This window comes from Microtus oregoni, unplaced genomic scaffold (assembly GCF_018167655.1).
Source record: "Microtus oregoni isolate MIOR12 unplaced genomic scaffold, Mior012 000024F_ref0000369, whole genome shotgun sequence".
Classification (NCBI taxonomy): domain Eukaryota; kingdom Metazoa; phylum Chordata; class Mammalia; order Rodentia; family Cricetidae; genus Microtus; species Microtus oregoni.
The window spans coordinates 35,979,859-35,998,886 of record NW_024543083.1 but is presented as its reverse complement, the minus strand read 5'-3'; the positions used below and the strand labels follow the sequence as shown (position 1 = coordinate 35,998,886).

General features: G+C 39.2%; 1 protein-coding gene across 8 annotated transcripts in view; it reads left to right on the top strand.

Moving 5' to 3' along the window:
- The window catches only part of Clcn3 (chloride voltage-gated channel 3), an 89,388-nt gene extending 71,380 nt beyond the window's left edge, over positions 1 to 18,008 (top strand). For 6 of the 8 annotated variants that reach the window (XM_041673747.1, XM_041673751.1, XM_041673746.1 and 3 more), the window contains 4 exons: positions 4,434 to 4,832; positions 9,156 to 9,372; positions 13,578 to 13,653; positions 15,238 to 18,008. In XM_041673747.1, the coding sequence (XP_041529681.1) occupies positions 4,434 to 4,832; positions 9,156 to 9,372; positions 13,578 to 13,653; positions 15,238 to 15,396 (851 nt within the window). In that variant the 3' untranslated portion in view covers positions 15,397 to 18,008. The remainder of the gene's footprint in view (positions 1 to 4,433; positions 4,833 to 9,155; positions 9,373 to 13,577; positions 13,654 to 15,237) is intronic. The other 2 variants (XM_041673750.1, XM_041673754.1) reach the window with 1 other exon arrangement.
- The last annotated feature ends 1,020 nt before the right edge of the window (positions 18,009 to 19,028 follow it).

Here is a 19,028-nt window from a genome sequence, read left to right as displayed (position 1 = left end):
CAAGTCCCAGAAAGAAGAGAGCCAGTGTTAATATATTCATGTTTATTTGGTTGCTAGGGGGAACAGGATACAAGGTGGAGGGGAAGGAATAATTGTAAAAGAAATGAGCCACTAATATTCCAGTACTGGGTTTTGTTTTAGTTGTCTATTTGTTTAATGTAAAAATTTAATAATAGCATATTTGTAATATTACATAATGTTTTATGACAGAAACCATCTTGGTACAACATAGGCTTAATCTGAATCCTGTCCAGGGAGACTGTTTTCTCACTGCTAATGACCTGGCCTATCTTTAACCATTGATAGAGCACGTTTCAGAGTAATTTCACGTTAGACTATGTAGTTGTTTATTGGCCTGAGTAAAAGATTTGTTTTTCAGCTGTCTAGCATCTAAGGTACATTTGTAGAAAAATAAGAAATAGTAGCTATTCATTTTAGTGAAATAAAAGCAAAATAATGACTCTAAATCTGCAAGAATCTGTTATTTTCTTTGGCATGAAAAAATTGTTGGGTTTTAAATTTAATTTTTTTAACAAAGTTTGGTGTGATATTTAATAATAGTAGGTCCTTTGATTTTGTTTTTGCTCAGGGACTCAGAATCTTTAGAAGTGTAATACTAGGTGAAATTAAAGAACTGAGTAATTTTCATCAAAGTAGCAAGTATTTCTTTAGCTTTCACCTTTTTTTTTTTTTTTTTTGGTTTTTCGAGACAGGGTTTCTCTGTGGCTTTGGAAGCTGTCCTGGAACTAGCTCTTGTAGACCAGGCTGGTCTCAAACTCACAGAGATCCTCCTGCCTCTGCCTCCCGAGTGCTGGGATTAAAGGCGTGCACCACCATCACCACCGGCTTTCACCTTCTTTTTAGCATTGTTTTAGCATTGTGCTAGGTATAGTAAATGATGAGAGAAAAGTGGTAGTGGGCCAGCCTCCCGGAAGCTGCACCCAGCCCTGGGAAGACAACAATGAGCTCTGTGTGTGGCTGACAGAGTGCAGTGCTGGGTTTAGAGGGAAGGAAGAGTTGAAGTACTCCAGGAAGGACACAATAGGAGTCTTAGTGTTTTTAAGTTAACTTTTAATTGAGAAATTATACATGTCACCCTCATACTTCTCAAACTTCGGTCAAGATTTATCTTTGAGGCAGCTCTCTCAACTCTCAGTCCACAGTTCTTTTCTTCGGGTCCACTTCTTTCCACTTACTAATGACAATTGCAAATCCTGTGACTCTTTGGGATCTCATTTCTTCAAGCAATTAACTTTAGGGTCATTTTTAATCCGACAGATCTGTCTGGTTCTCAATTCCTAATACCATGTTTAAACATGAATGGGTTCAAGTCATATTCATGTTTTTTAAGCTGTTATGTGAAGAATTATACAGACGTTTGAAATATTCTGATATCCAAGATAAAAAATGTGACAGAGGACTGGGGAGGTAGTTCAGAGAGGAAGAGCACTTGCAAGCATGAGGACCTGAGTTCTAACCCCAGCGCCCATTCCAAAAGCCAGGCGTGGCTGTGCATTTCTGTAGCCCAGTGTTAGAGGGCGGAGACAGTGATCCTGGGCGCTCACTGGCCAGGAGACCGTTCAGACTAAGGTCAGTGTAAGACTTTTTTTTTTTTAAAGGAGTAAGGCAGAGAGCAGTAAAGAAAACAGTAGGTGTCTTCCTCTGGTCCCCGCCTGTTCACCCACATTCATGTACTAGATGTGTGCGCACACAGACACTCACACACTTGGTCCTTTATACTTTAAATAACTGTCTTGTGTCAGGCCTGCATAATAGTCCTGTGATTAAGTCAGAGCCATAGAGTTACTCTCTGAGGTTTTTCCAGAGTAATCTGATTATAGGAAGATTCTTTTTTTTTTTTTAAAGATTTATTTATTTATTATGTATACAACTTTCTGCCTCCATGTATACCCACACGCCAAAGGAGGGCGCCAGATCTCATCACAGATGGTTTGGAGCCACTATGTGGTTGCTGGGAATTGAACTCAGGACCTCTGTAAGAGCAGACAGTGCTCTTAACCACTGAGCCATCTCTCCAGCCCCTATAGGAAGATTCTAATGCAAAGATAAATTCATATGAAAACACATTTGGAATTGATGCTTTGAAGAAATGTAACTATTATTTAGTACATTGTGAATATTTTGGGCAACAAGTTGAATTGGTAAGAAATAGACTGTAAAAAAATAGTATCTGAGTTTACATCAGAATGAATTTATATTTGAAATTGTTCAGATTTGTTGCAGAGTTCTGGATTTGCCATTCTTGGCCTGATGGTTGGAAATGTTCCTTTAGTTCTTTGATATTTACTTTTCTCATCTATAAAATGGAAATACTAGCTTGTCTAATATGATTATTCGGAGGATCACATGAAGTAACATATTAGCAGGGTTCCAATTAAAATAAGCGCTTAGTTTAAAGACAAGGGAAGGCCTTTTAAAACTGGCTGGACCATGCTGACTTAGAGTAGATTCATAATGTATAGTAGTAGATCCTTTTTTAGGCTAAGAAACAAAAAAGTTTAATGAACTGACAAGTTTTTCCTTCCTTCCTTCCTTTCTTTCATTTTCTTCTTTTTCTAGACAGGGTTTCTCTATGTAACAGCCATGGCTATTCTGCAACTCACTCTGTAGACCAGGCTGGCCTCGAATCCATGGAGATCACCTGTCTCTGCCTCCTGAGTGCTGGGATTAAAGGCGTGGGTGAACACCTCCTGGCAACTTCTCAGTTTTTTCATTACATTTATATATTTACCTTGGGAGGGTGGTTTCAGAACAAGGGTCAGTGGACAGTTTATGAAAATCAGTTCTCTATTGCCATGTGGGTCTTGGATTGAACTCAGGTCATCAAGCTTGGCATCAAGTGCCTTTACTTGCCAAGCCATTGAACTGGTCCCTGTTGTTAAGTCCTTTGACCAAAAGAACAACATGATGGAAATGATGCTAAAGCCGTGTGGTTGTGAATGCCTGTCATCCCGCAGAAATGTGAGAATTGCCAGTTCGAGGCCAGCCTGGGCTACGTAGTAAGACCTTGTCTTTGAAAACAAAAAGTAGTACTTAGTTGTACTAGTGACTTATGAGGTGGGTTGACCGTCACAGGGTCCAAGAGTCAAGGAGGTAAGATACAGTGGTATTAAAATGAGAGCACAGGGACTGGGGAGATGGCTTCCAGCTAAGAGCACTGGCTTTCCAAAGGACTTGGGTTTTATTTGTCACACCTCCCCCATGGCAGTTCAGAACCTCCAGTTCCAGGGCATCTGACATCCTCTTCTGGCTTTTATAGGCACCAAGCATGAACATGTACACAGATATAATATATGGGCAAACAGTTATACATATTGCATAAATATTAAAAGTTTATTTAAAAAAGAAATTTTTTTTTTTTTTTAATGAAAGAATACTTTGGGTCCTGGACTAGGTTGGTAACAGTGAGAATCCTGAGAAAAGGACTCGTAGGCAGGTATTTTGCAGAAGAACTCAGATCTGTAGAGGTAATAGTGGAGATAGTAGAATAAAATTAAGTTTCCAGTAGAAATCGCCTAGATTGTCAGGAAGCACATGTGCAGGAATGTGGGATCACAGAAGCTGATGACCCCTCTTAAGTGAAGAAGAGAGGTTTGAATTTCAAATGTTGTTTTCTTTGACAGCCACCTCAAGTTTTTTTTGTTTTTTGTTTTTTTTAATAGTTTACAAAACAAGTAGTAAGGTATGGTGATGATAACAGAAACATGGGAAAGGCACCAGTAGGTAGCAAATAGATTAGGGTGACATTGCAGAGAGTGATCATCTGAGTCAATGAATAGATGCATTTCTCTCCCTTCCCCCTCCATCCCTCCTTCTTGGGATAATGGTTTCAAACCCAGGTCCTTAGACATGCTAGGCAAGCATCCTTCCATTGTGTTAGACTTCCCCCTCCAGCTCCAAAATAGATGAATTTTCTGCCCAACAATATCACTTGCATTGTTAATAAATATCAAAACTTCAAAGTGTTTTACATATTTTGAAAAGACACAGAGGAAATAAATTTATTTACTAGTCTACTGTATGTTTAATTTATAAATTGGTAGCAAGCAGGAGAGAGAAATGATGTACTTATTTATATTTAAGAGGTTATATAAGCTTTTATAAGAGTGAAATTTATCTTTGCTGCAGCACAAAATCAAAATGACAAAGTCGTTTTTCTTGGTCAGCCATAGTTTGATTTTTTGGTTTTAATATAAAAGATTTAGGAATGTTACATTTGTGCTATAACTGGTTGGTTTTTCTCTGGATTGTATTAGAAGTAATGGTTATTATCCTAAGAGTAGTTGTTGGTTTTAGTGATAATGCTTTCCACTGGTCGGGGCCTGCCTGCATTCAGCTGCCTAGTGCAAGACCCTAGTACTATGGTGGTTAAGAGCCTGTCTGTCCTGACCAGTGCTTTTCATTTCTTTCAGGTGGTGTGACTAGAATGACTGTCTCCTTGGTGGTTATTGTTTTTGAACTTACTGGAGGCTTGGAATATATTGTTCCTCTTATGGCTGCAGTAATGACCAGTAAATGGGTTGGTGATGCCTTCGGTAGAGAAGGCATTTATGAAGCACATATCCGACTAAATGGGTACCCTTTCTTGGATGCAAAAGAAGAATTCACTCATACAACTTTGGCTGCTGATGTCATGAGACCTCGAAGAAGTGATCCTCCCTTAGCTGTTTTGACTCAGGACAATATGACAGTAGATGACATAGAAAACATGATTAATGAAACCAGCTACAATGGCTTTCCTGTTATAATGTCAAAAGAATCTCAGAGATTAGTGGGATTTGCCCTCAGAAGAGACCTGACAATTGCAATAGGTATGATTTCTAAAAACACCATCATGAATGTATATGGCTTTTGTGTAATAGATTTACAGAAGGAGAGAAAGCATTGAAGTTTAATTGAGGGGCAAGTGATGTTAATTTATATGCTTTGAAGTCTGAGTTCTCTAGGAAAGGAATTTAGGTCTCAGTGATTGTCTTTCTGCCTGGGTGAGAAGGGCAGTAAGAATTTTCACTTTGGTCAGCAACTCTAAATCTTCTTCCCTGTGATGCCAGAGGCGAGAGGAGATCTCTAAGCCATTGAGCTACTCCCTAGTGTTTTGGGCAGTACCTTGAACTAGGAATGTCAAACATTTGGTCTGTCTCAAATTCCATTGAGTAATTGTCATTTCTCATCACCCTTCCCACTCTCTGGGGGTCGCTTTTCCAGAGAAAAGGGAAAGCCATAAGCAGTTCTGGAATTCCTAGAGGAAGCTAAAGGAAAATGGTTGGGTTTTGAAGGCAAGACAGTGCTAAAATTTTCACTAACGTATATTCTTCCCGACTGTGGATAGATGTTGCTTTAAACTTTAAACAGTCACTTGACAGACTGTTGCATAGGAAATAACGTTACTTAGGGGATGTGGAACGTTAGATACGTGAGATATCAAGGTGTGGCGTCAGAATGCTAAGTCACAAGACTACTTTTGAACACACCTTGAATATTTGCCAGTGTGTACTTCTATAGATTTAAATTTTTTTAAATCTGTAGTAAGTATATGTTTATGTGTGTTATTACACTATATGTTATATATACATAATTATACATTATTGAAGGAAAGCGTTGTCCATACTTAACAAAATATGACCTTTGAAATACCAAATAGATGTATTCTCCTTCTTAATAGAGAATTAATCAGAGAACAAGTTTTTAGAATATTAAATCCAAATGAGAATTTTTAGATTATTTAAAATTTAAAAAAAAGCATTGAAACTCTTTAAAAATCTTCTGGATGGCACTGGAGTTGAAATCTGGCCCAGCACACCCCTGTAATCCTGTTGCTTTGGAGGTGGAAGCATTAGGGATTGCATGTTTGAGTTTGCTGGACCGTATCACAAGACCTTGTTTTCTACTCAAAGGCCTGTGAATGAATGACATTGAAATAATTTTAAAAATAAAGCAACTTAGCAGAGATCATGGCACATTATGTGTCTAATCAATCAGGCTCCTTAAAGTACTTTGTGCATTCAGATGCTAGTCATGTTATCTTAAGTGTTCCTCTTTTAATTGACAAATAGAAACTAATGGTAATGTAATGTTTGGTAAAATACATGCAGTGTGGGATGTTAAACTGGTTGGTATTTGCAACTGCACGTTTATTTCATGGTGAGGACTAAAAACATAAGTTTAAAGTGAAAATTTAAAAATTAAAGTGACAGTTCTTTATTTGGTGGAGGAGGTTAAGACAGAGTTTCTTTTAGCCCAGGCTGTCCTCAATAATACGTATATAGCTGAAGATGATTTTATAACTCTTGATCATGCTCCCTCCACTCTCACAATAAAAAATGCCGTTTCTTAAAATGACACGTTTAAAGCAAAGAGGCTGGGTATTCATTTCTGATACCTCATATCACAGAGGCACATTCCAAAATACTTTCTTTTCCCTACAATTCAGCATTTTAGGATAGGGCTGCAGCTTGGTTGGTAAATGTGTCTACACCAGGCTCTAGATTGCTCCTCAGCACTGCAATCAAATAAAAACAAAACTGTTTAGTCATAAATGTGTAACCTCAGAGGCACCAGCATGCTTTGGTGTCACATTAAGGAGTAAAATCCCAGACTTCCTCTTGAATTAATTTGACAAAGAGCAAGGGCACGGCTGCATTATCTGCTCTCTCCCTGTGTCTGTAGCTTTCTGGGCTGTGCCATCTGTGCATTTATCTGTGTCTACCTGAATTCTGCTCTATGTCTGACTGTCCCTCTTGCTATGCGGTTGTGTAAATCTGTCCTTCTGTTAGTGTCCCTCACAAAGGGCTTTGTTCTGTGTTGTTCCCAGCGTTTGTGGCAAATATTTGCCTCTATAAAGTTCCTTTTGAATTGTTCACTGTTTTCAGCAATAGCACAGCACACATACAGCCATACTCTGGATCAGGAGCATGGAAGAATCATAATTTAAGAGGGAAGCTACGCATTAGCTTAGGGTATATAAGCTAAGGTTACAAATGGGGACTCCAAGACAAGCCAGGTTGTTTGTTACATTGTTCTCTTAAAGAGGGGTTCAACAAACAGGCGGAGTACACAACAGGAAATCAGTTTATTTACAGTCTTAAGCGACCTCAAGTGTGTTGTTAACTCAGAAGTTCCAGTCTCTGAATGTAGGAGACATCTTCCTAAAAGGTATCAGCACATTTAAATGTTTGAGTAGTTTGGGTTATTTTCTTTGGTGATATATTTGTTGTTGTTTGTATATTTAACATATCACATTGTTAATATTGTAGCTACATGTTTTTTTAAACTTTCACTTTTTATACTGGAGTTTAAAATATTATATATACCCCTACTACAGTACACTAAATTTGATTGGCTATTCGTGCTAACCTAATTGCATGTAAAAACTTTCACTCTTCGTACCTTTTTTCTTTTTCTTTATACTTCTCTCATACAGTACATCCCAGCCACAGTTTTCCCTTCGTCTGCTCCCCCCTCCCCCAGATCCACTGCTCCTCTCTTCCCCTTCTGAGGGCTGGCCTTGGGAATATCCACTAAACCCTACATAAGTCACAATAAGACTCATATCAAGGTTGGTCAAAGCAACCCAGTGGGAGGAAAGGGGTCCCAAGAGCAGGCAAAAGAGTCAGAGACACCTCCATTCTTACTCTTAGGAGTCCCACAAAAACCCCAAGCTAAACAACTGCAATATATAGGCAACAGACCTAGCACAGACACGTGCAGGCTCTGTGATCGCTTCAGTCCCTGTGATCCCCTATGAGTGAGCCTGCTTAGTTGATTCTCTGGGCAGTGTTCCGGTGTCCTAGACCCTTCTGGCTCCTACAACCTTTCTTCACCCCTGTGGGGTTCCCTGAGTTCTGCAGTGTTTGGCTGTGGGTCTCTGCAGCTGCTCCCATCAGCTACTGGAGGAGGACTCTCTTCATACTCCTCTCTGATATTGTTGTCACGCTGTCCGTCATTGTTATTCTGTGCTCTAAGGGTATGTACTGTTTACATTGTACACTCAGTCGCCATGCACATGTTGTGTTCTTCTGGGCTGAAAGCAACCTCAAGAGCTGTCTATGTCGGTCACTAATGGATGTCTTTTCCATACCGGGACCATACGTTTCAGGTCGCCCATCTGCTGGCCTTTAGGACCTCACTTAGTGCGCTGTTATTCGGTATGTTTATAGCACAGCTGAGTGCAGCTTCAGTAGTCAGAAAGACTAAGCATTCCACAGCTTTCATTTAGAAGCAGTAATATTCTCTTCTGTCTCGTCAGACTGGTGTGCTTATTATTTTGGCTTAAATATTTTTTGTAGCAAAATGCATGTGCAAAATATTTTCACTGTAACTAATACTGTATTTATACACACATAGTTTTTAGTTCATATTTACTGAAAAAAACAAGCACAGAGCTGGATGACTATTTCATTTGCATATTCTGTCCATGTTATGGGTTTCTATTCTCCTGTGTGTGCTTTCTTGCACTGTCTGTCTTGCACTCTCAGAGGTGGGAGAAGAAACAGGCAGCTAGACAGAGCACATTGTAAGGGAGGAGAAATTGATAGAACTTTTATAAATAAAACAGCCTAGCCGGGTGTGGTAGTGCATGCCTTTAATCACCAGGGAGGCAGAACTCTATGAGTTGGAGACTAGCTAGTCTAGTTTACAGAGCTAGTTCCAGGACCCTGTCACAGGGTGGGGAGTGGGACAAAAGTCAGTCTTTATTCACTTGGGAGTGTAATTGTAGCCAGGAGGAGCCAGCTCATGGACAGTGGTGCAGTGTAGAGCAGAAACAGCAAGGGAGACGTCTCTAATCATATGTCCACTGCAGAATAAGAAACATTCAGCATAAGCGGGCTTGATGACAGGTTCTGTAGTAAACAGCTCTTGTGATGTGTACAGGTTTTAAATAGAATTCCTTATTTCAAACATGCTTCCTTGTCTCTGCACTATTGAAGAAAATCACCCCATGATAAAATTATTGTCAGGTTCCATTTTATTCAAATAGGGAAAATGGCTTTATCAGTTAATTCTCTTTGAAGTAGAAGATAGGAAAAAGGAAAGGGACCAGAAGTCACAGAACTTGTGCCACATGAGCAAAGTTGCATTTAAGAAAAGAAAACCCATCAATTGAAAATGTTTGCTCTTCTTTTTTTCTTTTTCAGAAAGTGCCAGGAAGAAACAAGAAGGTATTGTTGGCAGTTCTCGGGTATGTTTTGCACAGCATACTCCATCTCTCCCAGCAGAAAGCCCTCGGCCATTAAAACTGAGAAGCATCCTTGATATGAGCCCTTTTACAGTAACAGACCACACCCCAATGGAGATTGTGGTAGACATCTTCCGAAAGCTGGGCCTGAGGCAGTGCCTTGTAACTCACAACGGGTAAGTTTAGCATAGCACAAATCAATTCACTTCCTAGAATTACTGGTCCTTATTAACGGAATCTTTTCAGGGCAGAGTGTGAGTCAGGTCCCAGGCGGGAATGTCTGACTTGGTTTGGTTATAAATTCAGAGTCTTAAGCTTCACAGTTTCCTGAGTAAGGATGTCAGCTCTGCTGTTGTCAAGGATACTGGGTTTCAGAGCTGAAGAAGAATGAAGAGCTTGTTAAGCTTAAGGTGTTTTTCCCCGGGGGATGGGTACTGGGCTCAGCCTTCAGGGAGCATGGCAGAACCAATTCCTTTGTGTGTTTCATTTCTAGTGGATAGCTTTGTCATACATCTTCTAGATATTCTGCTATGTGCTATTTGAGCCAGTATTTATCATTAATTAAATAATATATAGAATTTGTAGTTTAGCTAAAAATCTTCAAGAATATTGTTTTTCTTCTTTTTCTTTGTTTTTTCCTACCTTCTCCATAACAAATCTGCCCATAAACTGAACTGCTAATGGCATACAAGCATTCATGTATTTAGAGCCTTTTATTTCCATTATATTATTTTTCTTAGTAGAATTATTTTTGTTGTTGTTGCTTAGTCAGGGCCTCACTGTAGCTGGAAGAGTCTGGAGTTTGTGATTCTTGTGAACCTCAAGAGCACTGAGGTCACAGGCAAGCACCTCCTTGCTGGTGACTTGGTGGAATTCTTAGAACATTGTTTCATGTGAAGTCATGGGCAGAAATGCTAGGAAAAGGAAACAGATGGTTTTCTGGATTCGCTATGAACTGAAGGCTCACCCTGAATAGTGTGAAGCTGAGTAAATGCTGTACCAAACAATCAGAGAGTCCAACAGATTTTAAAATTTTGTATAAAACATGTAGGTAACAGAACACATGACCCCTCTATAGAGTAAAGGGGCTTAAAAAACAAAAACAAAGGAATATAATTTACTGAACATTTTCATACTTTTTTACATAATTCTGCACTCTGCAACCTAGGTGTTTTGTTGAAGTTAGCGCTCCAGCTCATAAAAGCCCAGACTCCTGCTACTGTTCTCCAGTGTTCTCCTGTTCTCTCCTACTCGCTGTCACTCTGTGTCTTTCTTCATATCTTTAATCTCCCAGAACATTTTCTGGGCCTCTGCAGTAGACCATATTGACTTAGGAATACCAGTTTTTATACTTTTATTTAAAAAAAAGCAGAAAGTGGGAACATTAGAGCCATGTTCAGTGTTTAGCTTCTGAATTATAAATAAATCAAAGATGTGTTTCACATAATACTATGGGCTACAGTTTTATTTTGTTTACTGTTGTCTAATTTTAAAACATAGTACCTAACGTCATTGTTTAAAACTTAATAAATATTGGTTAAACGGTGTATCTTTCAGTAGGCTTGACCTTGTGCCCTTTGAATCATTATATGACTCATTTGGAAACTAAATTTTCCTAAGCTAATGTTCTCTGCCTGGTGTGTGTTCTCTTCTGTACTGACAAATACCAGTTCTGTTCTGTACGTGGTGATTACCTGTGACCACAAGGCCCTGCTGTGGAGGGTAATTTTCATATTCCACCTTACTGCTTAATTGACAGGACTTTGGCAGTACAGATCCTAGAAAGGAAAGTAGTTAAGGATTACATTAATTTTTTAGGGGGATAAGAGTTAGTTATATACAATTTTATCTGCTGCTTCTGCTGGCATATATATATATAAAGTAAAGGAGCTTTCTTCCTCCAGGGGGTCATTGTCTCAGACTTCATCCTATTTCTTACTTCACAGAAAGTAAGTGTATTCAGAAAGAAAAAAGATGATATGGAGAAGAAAGTCTTGACTTTATTGTCTATGAACTACTTACGCAGCAGGGTGTTTTATTCACAAAGTTGTGGTTAAAGCCAAGAAAAGCATGTTTGAAAGGGAAGACTGTGCAGTTCTCAGTAGCCATGTGTGTTCCAGCTTCGCATAGTACCAGCAGGGGGAAGGAAAACACAACAGAGTTGGGACCATGGTTGCAAGAGGGAAAAAGAATAGAGAAGTAGTGAGAAGAGACCTGAACTGTGCTGTCACATTTGATACTAACAGAACTTGTCAGAGTCCTGTAGTTTACAAACAAACAGGATGGTCGTAACACTGCTAGAGATCCTTGTCCTAAGTCTGCCGCTCAGGGCTTCTTGGGAACTTCTCAGAACTCTGGAGATGTTGATGTTCCTTGATTCCCCAACTGTCAGTGATGGAATCTTGACTATCCTAGCTTGCCTGAGAATCCAGACATTTTGGTGGGGTGAGATAGGATGCACTCTTGGGATTACTGTTTCTTGGAACATGCTTTGGGAAATGTCAGCTACTGCCATGTTAACTTCCACCCTATTACCTTCAGTTCAAAATGCAACAGCAGTTACTCTTACACACTTGGCATTGATTTCCCTTGCCCTTCGAACTAAGTAAGAGCGGCACTGAAGCTGCTTTCCTTCTCAAGTCAGTCTGCAGCTCTATGCAAGCATCCCAAGGTGGCTGCTTGGTCCTTGCAAGTGTATCATTTTGCCACCCAGTGACCGAGCTTACCAATACAAACGATAAACTGAAATTAATCATTTTACTTAATTGGATAAACAAAGCATGCACAAGAGTCAAACTGGTGTTACTGTATTTAATTAAGTGCTACCATAAAATCTATTGAATTTATTGCTTAAAATCCTTTTTATTAGCATGTAGTAGTTGTACAAAATCATGGATTTTATATTTTCATTTAAGTGTACAATGTACATTGCTTGTATTCACCACCACCCCAAAGCAAAAAAAAAAAAAAAGAAGAAGAAAAAATTCTTAAATATTTTTCCAAAGAACATTTCTCTGGCAAATGCTCATTTTATGTGGTACAGTTTTTGAGCTTACTGGAGAGTTTGTTCCCATACTCTGAAAACTTCACTACATTGAACCTATTTTTGCCTTTAAATGTTTCTGCCCTTCCTGCTTCCAGCACCAGCCGTCACTGTTTTATGAGGGAAATATTTGTAAAGACCAGACTGCTTTGAAGTCCCATAGTGACCCTCTTTAGGAAATCAGGCTGGGCAGTGGTGGCATAAGCCTTTAATCCCAACACTCAGAACGCAGAGACAGGCAGATCTCTGTGATTTTGAGGACAGCCTGGTCTACAAAGAGAACCCTATCTCAAAATATCAAAACAGCAACAATAGCAACAACAACAAAAGAAATCAGAATTTCCAAGACAGCTTAACAGGGAAGTTAACTTAAGCAGAGAAATCACTAAGGAAATGCCTGATTATTCTGAAGACATTTGAGATGGGCCCCTGGAATTTATATCAGGTATATATTACAGTCAAATTCGGTTATTTGTTGTAAAGTAAGCATCAAAATATTTAATATTTAAATAGTCTAGTTAGGTAGCCTAATGAGAATTGATGAAAATCATTTTGTAAATGTAATATAATAACTGTAAACTGAGAAATAATTACTTAGAAAAATATGCATTAAAAGTCATTTTGACCTCTACTCATAAATGTTTTATTACCATATTATAAGAAATGGGATTTAGGGCCGGACAGTGGTGGCGCACGCCTTTAATCCCAGTACTCGGGAGGCAGAGGCAGGCGGATCTCTGTGAGTTCGAGACCAGCCTGGTCTATAGAGCTAGTTCCAGGACAGGAACCAAAAGCTACGGAGAAACCCTGTCTCAAACAAACAAACAAACAAACAAAAACACAAATAAATAGTAAAATCTAGGAGATTTAACCTTTCTTAGGCATTCAAACTCGCCTCCCCCAAACACACACACACACACAACGCTGAGGTAGATCAAATAACTTTTAGCTAAATTGTTATCTTAGAAACTGAAAAACGTGTTCATCCAAGGAGAGGACACTGAAACCCATCTCCCAGTTTTAGAGGTCTGTAGCTGTGTATCATTAAGTTTCCTCTGTATTTTTAGTTTTTGTCATCTTCATAGTTACTATTTTAGTCATACTTTATTTTGATTTTTAAAAAGTAAACCCCACCCTTAGAAACAGTATTGTGTCACTTTTGAAGTTAGTAGGGTGTCTGAAAATGGAACCTAGATTTTTAGGTCTTCTTTTTATCTCAAGTTCATGAGAAACATTCTTATGGTTTATGTTTATTTCCTTCTCTCATTCTTTGTCATTATGATTGGAAGCTCTTTCAGTTTGACTTCTCACAGTTATTAGCATAATAATCTGTTTCAGGATTGTCTTGGGGATCATCACAAAGAAGAACATTTTAGAGCATCTCGAGCAACTAAAGCAGCACGTGGAGCCCTTGGTGATTAGCTGTCAGCTCTCCTCACTAGACCCTTAAGTCAGGAGGCATGAAACTTGTGAACTGGCAGTCCTCCCACCCACCATGCACCAGTCCCGGGCTCTGGCAGATCCCTGCGAGCTCCCTTAGATAGACTGGCTAAAGTCCCTTCTTAGAAAGTAAGCAGCAGCTCACGGTCTCAAAATTAGGTAAACTTTAAGAACTTCAGAAAGTCTGGTGGTTGAATGAGGAGACATTATTGGACATGCTTAAATGTGAAAAGTCTCTCTACCTTAGTGGATTCACCGGTCTCTGAAGACTCCTGACTGGTTAAAATAACGCCTGTCCTGTCACGCCCCAACCTCTTTTATGCTTCCTAATCTGGTAGTTATGTGGTAAATCTAAGCTCTTTTGTGACTTTAACTGAGCTTAACAAGTAGAAATGCTGACCATTTAATTTTTAGTGGGCACACTAACCGAGCACATTGTGAATGTATCTGCGGTCATAGCATTAGTTCCCTTTCTGCCACCCCTTGCATATGTTCAGTTAGAATGTGTGTCCTGCCATTTCGTTAGTGGATTGTTCATAGGTCATGTATGTGCCCCTTTTGTATGTTTCTAGACTCTCATAAGTAGCTTTTGTGTTAGTGGGCTTTATATCTTAGTGGTGTCATTGATTACAGATAAATTTTGATTGATGCATAACCAGTTGTCTGGCTTTAACAATTAATGCCTCAAATTATTTTGGCCTGCAATTTTCATATCTACATGAACCTGTCCCCATTTGTTTAAGTACACAACTGAGTATGTATTCCTGTTGTATGCTAATATTTCACAAGTGTTTCATGCATCCTTTTTTAAAACTACTAACCTCAGTACAGTAGCTACTCATTCATTCTGCTTTCTGCTTTCCCTGTAATCATCGTTTAGGATTGCCTCTTGATTTTCACCTAATTTTTAATGTAAGCATTAACACCCAAGACTTTCATAAAAGCACTGTATTTTCTTTGTGGGGAGCACAAAATTGTAAAACAGAACATAAGTATGCTTTCAGAAACCCGGGTTGTGCTGTAGGTTTATTCTCGCCTTCTGAAGTTTGGGAGGTGAAGCTTTGCGCTGACTGTTGCTTTTATATTTCATCTCAATTGTATGTGCTTTCATGAATATTCTGCATACAACTGGGTAATCTGAAAATTATTTCTAAAGATTTTTGGTTCTACAAAATGTTTAGGTTTTAAGTTGTTTTCTAATGGGAATGTGTTCCTTTTTCAAACTGGATCAGTATTATTTCCTGTTCATATTTCTTCCCAGTTTTTGTTCCATTTTTGTCGGCATACTTCAATCAAAATAGCTCTATTGCAGTGAGTCTTGCAGTCCTCAGCCCTAGTGGGAAGGACTGTACACTTGAGTGAGCACAGTACTTTTTATGTCAGAGGACGGTTGCTGGGTAATTTCATGTCTTTACCAGTAGAACACTCTTTAAAATGCATAATCAGGCTGCTTGCTTGGCTTTCTGTTCCTGTCAACAAAAAGAATTGATCTATAGATTTAGCTCCTGTTTCCTTTTCCATTTTAGTTTAATGGATCTTTTCTGTTTATCCTTTTCAGGCGCCTCCTTGGCATTATAACAAAAAAAGATATCCTCCGTCATATGGCCCAGACGGCAAACCAAGACCCCGCTTCAATAATGTTCAACTGAGTTCTGTAGATGAGGAGAGAGAGGAGACAGAAGAGGAAGTTCGTTTGTTGAATAGCACAATTCTTTAATATGAGGGACTCGTCCACTTTTTTCTTCTTAAAAAAGAAAAAGAAAGAAAGGAAATACAAGCCGAGCTTTTGCAACCTGGTTTGCAAATAATGCTGGGAGACTGGAGGGATTGTTCGGGGAGGGAGAAGGAGCAGGAGTGAGGTACTTCCCTAACTGACTGGAGCAGTAGTTCATCTCGTGCTGTTCTGCACTGGCTGCATTCACTGAGGCTATGCAGTGCGAGTGCAGGCCTGAGCCTTCATGGAGCCTTCACTGGAGTCCTCAAGCCTCTGGCTGTCCTTCAGCACCACAGAGACTCTCAGTCCCTGTTTCTGGAGGGATCACTTTGAATTGAGCCATCTATTAAGACTGCAAGGTCTTGCCCTTTTATATCAGAACTGTTGTGTTTAACTCATGAAATGTATAGTTAAGCATTGCCTTTCTACATTCCAAAAGAGCTTCTCTCTCCTTCCATCCCCTCTCTCCCCTTTTCTGATCTGTAACAAAACCTCTTTAAATTGGTGTGTCCTTTTGAAGCAGTCCTTTCTCATATTGAGACGTACTGTGATTTGACTGAGGTTTCATCACAAGAAGGGAATGTTTCTTGTGCCATTAACCATGTAGTTTGTACCATCACTAAAGGCTTGGAAACCTGCACACACCACTGCTGGCCAGCAGGTAAAATCTTGAGATGTGAATGGAATCCCCCAGCTTGTGTGATGTGTGGTTCAGAATCAGAAACAAAGAAACTTGACTCTAATCAGTTTTATTTTTTCCTCTCAGACTTTATGGATAATGTGAACTAGTCGTCTGCAGATTTTCTATTTCTGAAAGGACTACTATGACATAAAAGTGCTGTTCAGCATCACTGAACACAGGCTGCTGCTGTGACAGCAAAGAGAAGGAAGGAGTCTGTTCAGCTGTACCTGGAATTAATTGCATGTTAAACACTGGAACTTTTTTCTTCAAATTAGATTATTGTTTTATTTCAGGATGTTTCACTGCTGACACTGGAGATGAAATGTAACTCATAACTTGCACTAAATGTATATTTCTTTTCTTAAAAATTTACCATTCTTATTTATATTTTTATGGATTAAAATTTATAAAATACAGATCAGTTAATATTGCACTTAAATAATTTTACCTTTTTAATGTGATTTTTTTAATAGACTAATTCTGACTTACAAATATGGAGGTATGAACAAAGATTACAATGGGCGCAAGGGTTTAAGAAGATGAGGTCACTTCTGTGACCCAGAGTGCACACGATACCTTCTGAGTTCTCACTGCCATCTTCTGGTTATGCCCTCTGACCTGTCCATCCTGACTCACAAACTAGAAAGTTGAAAATGCCATTAATTACTATCTGGAGATTAAAACCAAATCCTTGAAAAAGAAAAAAAAGCAAACAAAAATGAGAACAATAAAATCATAATCTGAGTATACCCTTTGAATCATTGAGTAGGTCACGACCTTCCATGAAGTGTTCAGTGATGATTTGTTTGGATAACCGCGGTGCACGCTTTTGCAGGATTAGTTATAAGGTACTTAAGAGTATTTGGAATTGTCATTGGAAATGCCTGTTTTAATCATGGTCTTAACTCGCTGCTGGCAAAGACAGTTCACTCTCTAGACTGGCCCAGATACCTGAGTTTGCATTTTTGGAAGGCAAATGCATTTGTGCAGACAGACATTTTCTGAAACAACTGGCAATGAGCCATTTTTACTATCTGTGAAATCACATTAGCTCTGTATGATCTTGATGACTTAAAAGATCAGGAAGCCATATTAGGATGACCCCATGTTTAACAAACTTTTAGGGTTTTTCAGCTGTGCTCTCTGCCAATATTTTTGTCTTCTGTTGGCAGATTTCAAGATTTTTCATAGCTCCTTCATTGTTCTTTGGCTAAACAGAGTAAGCTCATTAATAGTAATAGTCTATTTGTGGTGTGCAAGGCCCTGCAGGGGTACAGACTCCTTAGCATCCCTTTCTGGGTTCCAAGTCTTCAAAGGAGAAGCCAGTTTCTTGGAGCATCACATAGTGAAACTGAACATTATTTTATTTTCCCATTTCCTTTTCAGATTCTGCTCCCATGACCCATCTTGTTTCAGACAGTAACTTTTCACGGTACATATTAAAGCATTCATTTTCTTCGTTACATTTCTCTATTTCTGATGTGTCTTACTGCTGAAAACATGAAAAGTACTGTGTTTTTAATGCATTCAGAGGTTTGGGTTTTTGCTTTTTCTTTACAGTATTACCACCTGTTCTATTTTTCTTTTTCATACATTGTTTGGTTGATTTTCAACCAAATAAGATAGTGGAGACCGTGAACTACATGTGCCTAGCTAATTGGCAAACTGATTGACCAGTATTGAGTACAGCGCCTTATTTGAGTACCCTTTTAAAGAAGGTATGATGAAAATGGGCAAGGGTGTCAGCATCTCTTATTAATAATTGCTTTTGGTTTTGGTTCCTGAAGAATGCTTAGTTGTTAATCTGTGATGTTGCCTAGAGCTGTATTTATCTGTTTTTATTTATACTGGTATAGTAAAGCTGCATATCATTACAGTAAAAATGATTACTGTGATGAGTTAATAAGAAAATCTATTAAAATCTCTACTTCAATGTGTGGTTTGGCCTTTAATTGCATCTGTACCAGCAGCCCTCCCCTGCACAGCGCACTATGCAGTCAGTCAGTGTAAGCCAGCATAGCTGGCACATGCAGCTTCAAAAGAATGGTGTTTGCAATGTTTCTGTCAGGTTACAACTGTTTCCTCTCTTGCGTTTTGAGCAAGGAGCCAGAAGAGGAGGAGAATGCTGGATTGAGAATGTATATCCACTTTTCTAGCAACAGGCTAGGGCCCCCAAGTGTCAGCACAGAAGATTCTAGTTCAGTTCAATTTCAAAATGTTTGATTTTTAGAAGAAAAATTATACTGTCTGAACAGAGAGAACAAATGACTTTTATGCGTAAAAACAATCACCTTAGAAGAACTCTAGCAGACGCACCTTCCAACAGCAGTAAGAGACACAGGAGTGAGATTCCAGCCTTCTAATACCGAGCAGTTAGGAGAGCGCCAAAGGGCCAGGGTAGATCTTGGTATTTCTCCACTTAGTAGTACACGGAACTTAACTGTTGCTCTGAAAATGGTAGGATTCTAGAGATGGTGGAGGTGAACAGGACTTACTAATGGATTGCTGAGAATGTTAAGAGTCAGAGCTCAAGGATGAGCATCTCTTAGGTCTGATGACAATGGCATAGACTGGGAATGGCCTCCTACTGGGGCTCAGAGGTGAAGTTGTATTTATTTTGTGAATATGTAAATGAGGGCACGAGAATACCACAGCATGCATTTGTAGGTCAGAGGACAACCTTCAGGTCTCTCCTGCCATCATGTGAGATCCAGAGATCTAACTCAAGCCATAAGGCCCACTGGAACAGCCTAATACTAAGGTTTTTGTTTTGTTTTCCCTAAAGATGTATTTCAAACCTTTACTTATGCTGTGGGTATGTGCAGGTACCCAAGGGGCCAGGGGTTAGATCATGTGGAGCTGGAGTTACAGGTAGTTGTGGTGCACCTAATGTGGGTGCTGAGAACTGAACTTTGCTCCTCTGTCCAGAGCAGTACATGGCTTGCTCTCCCAC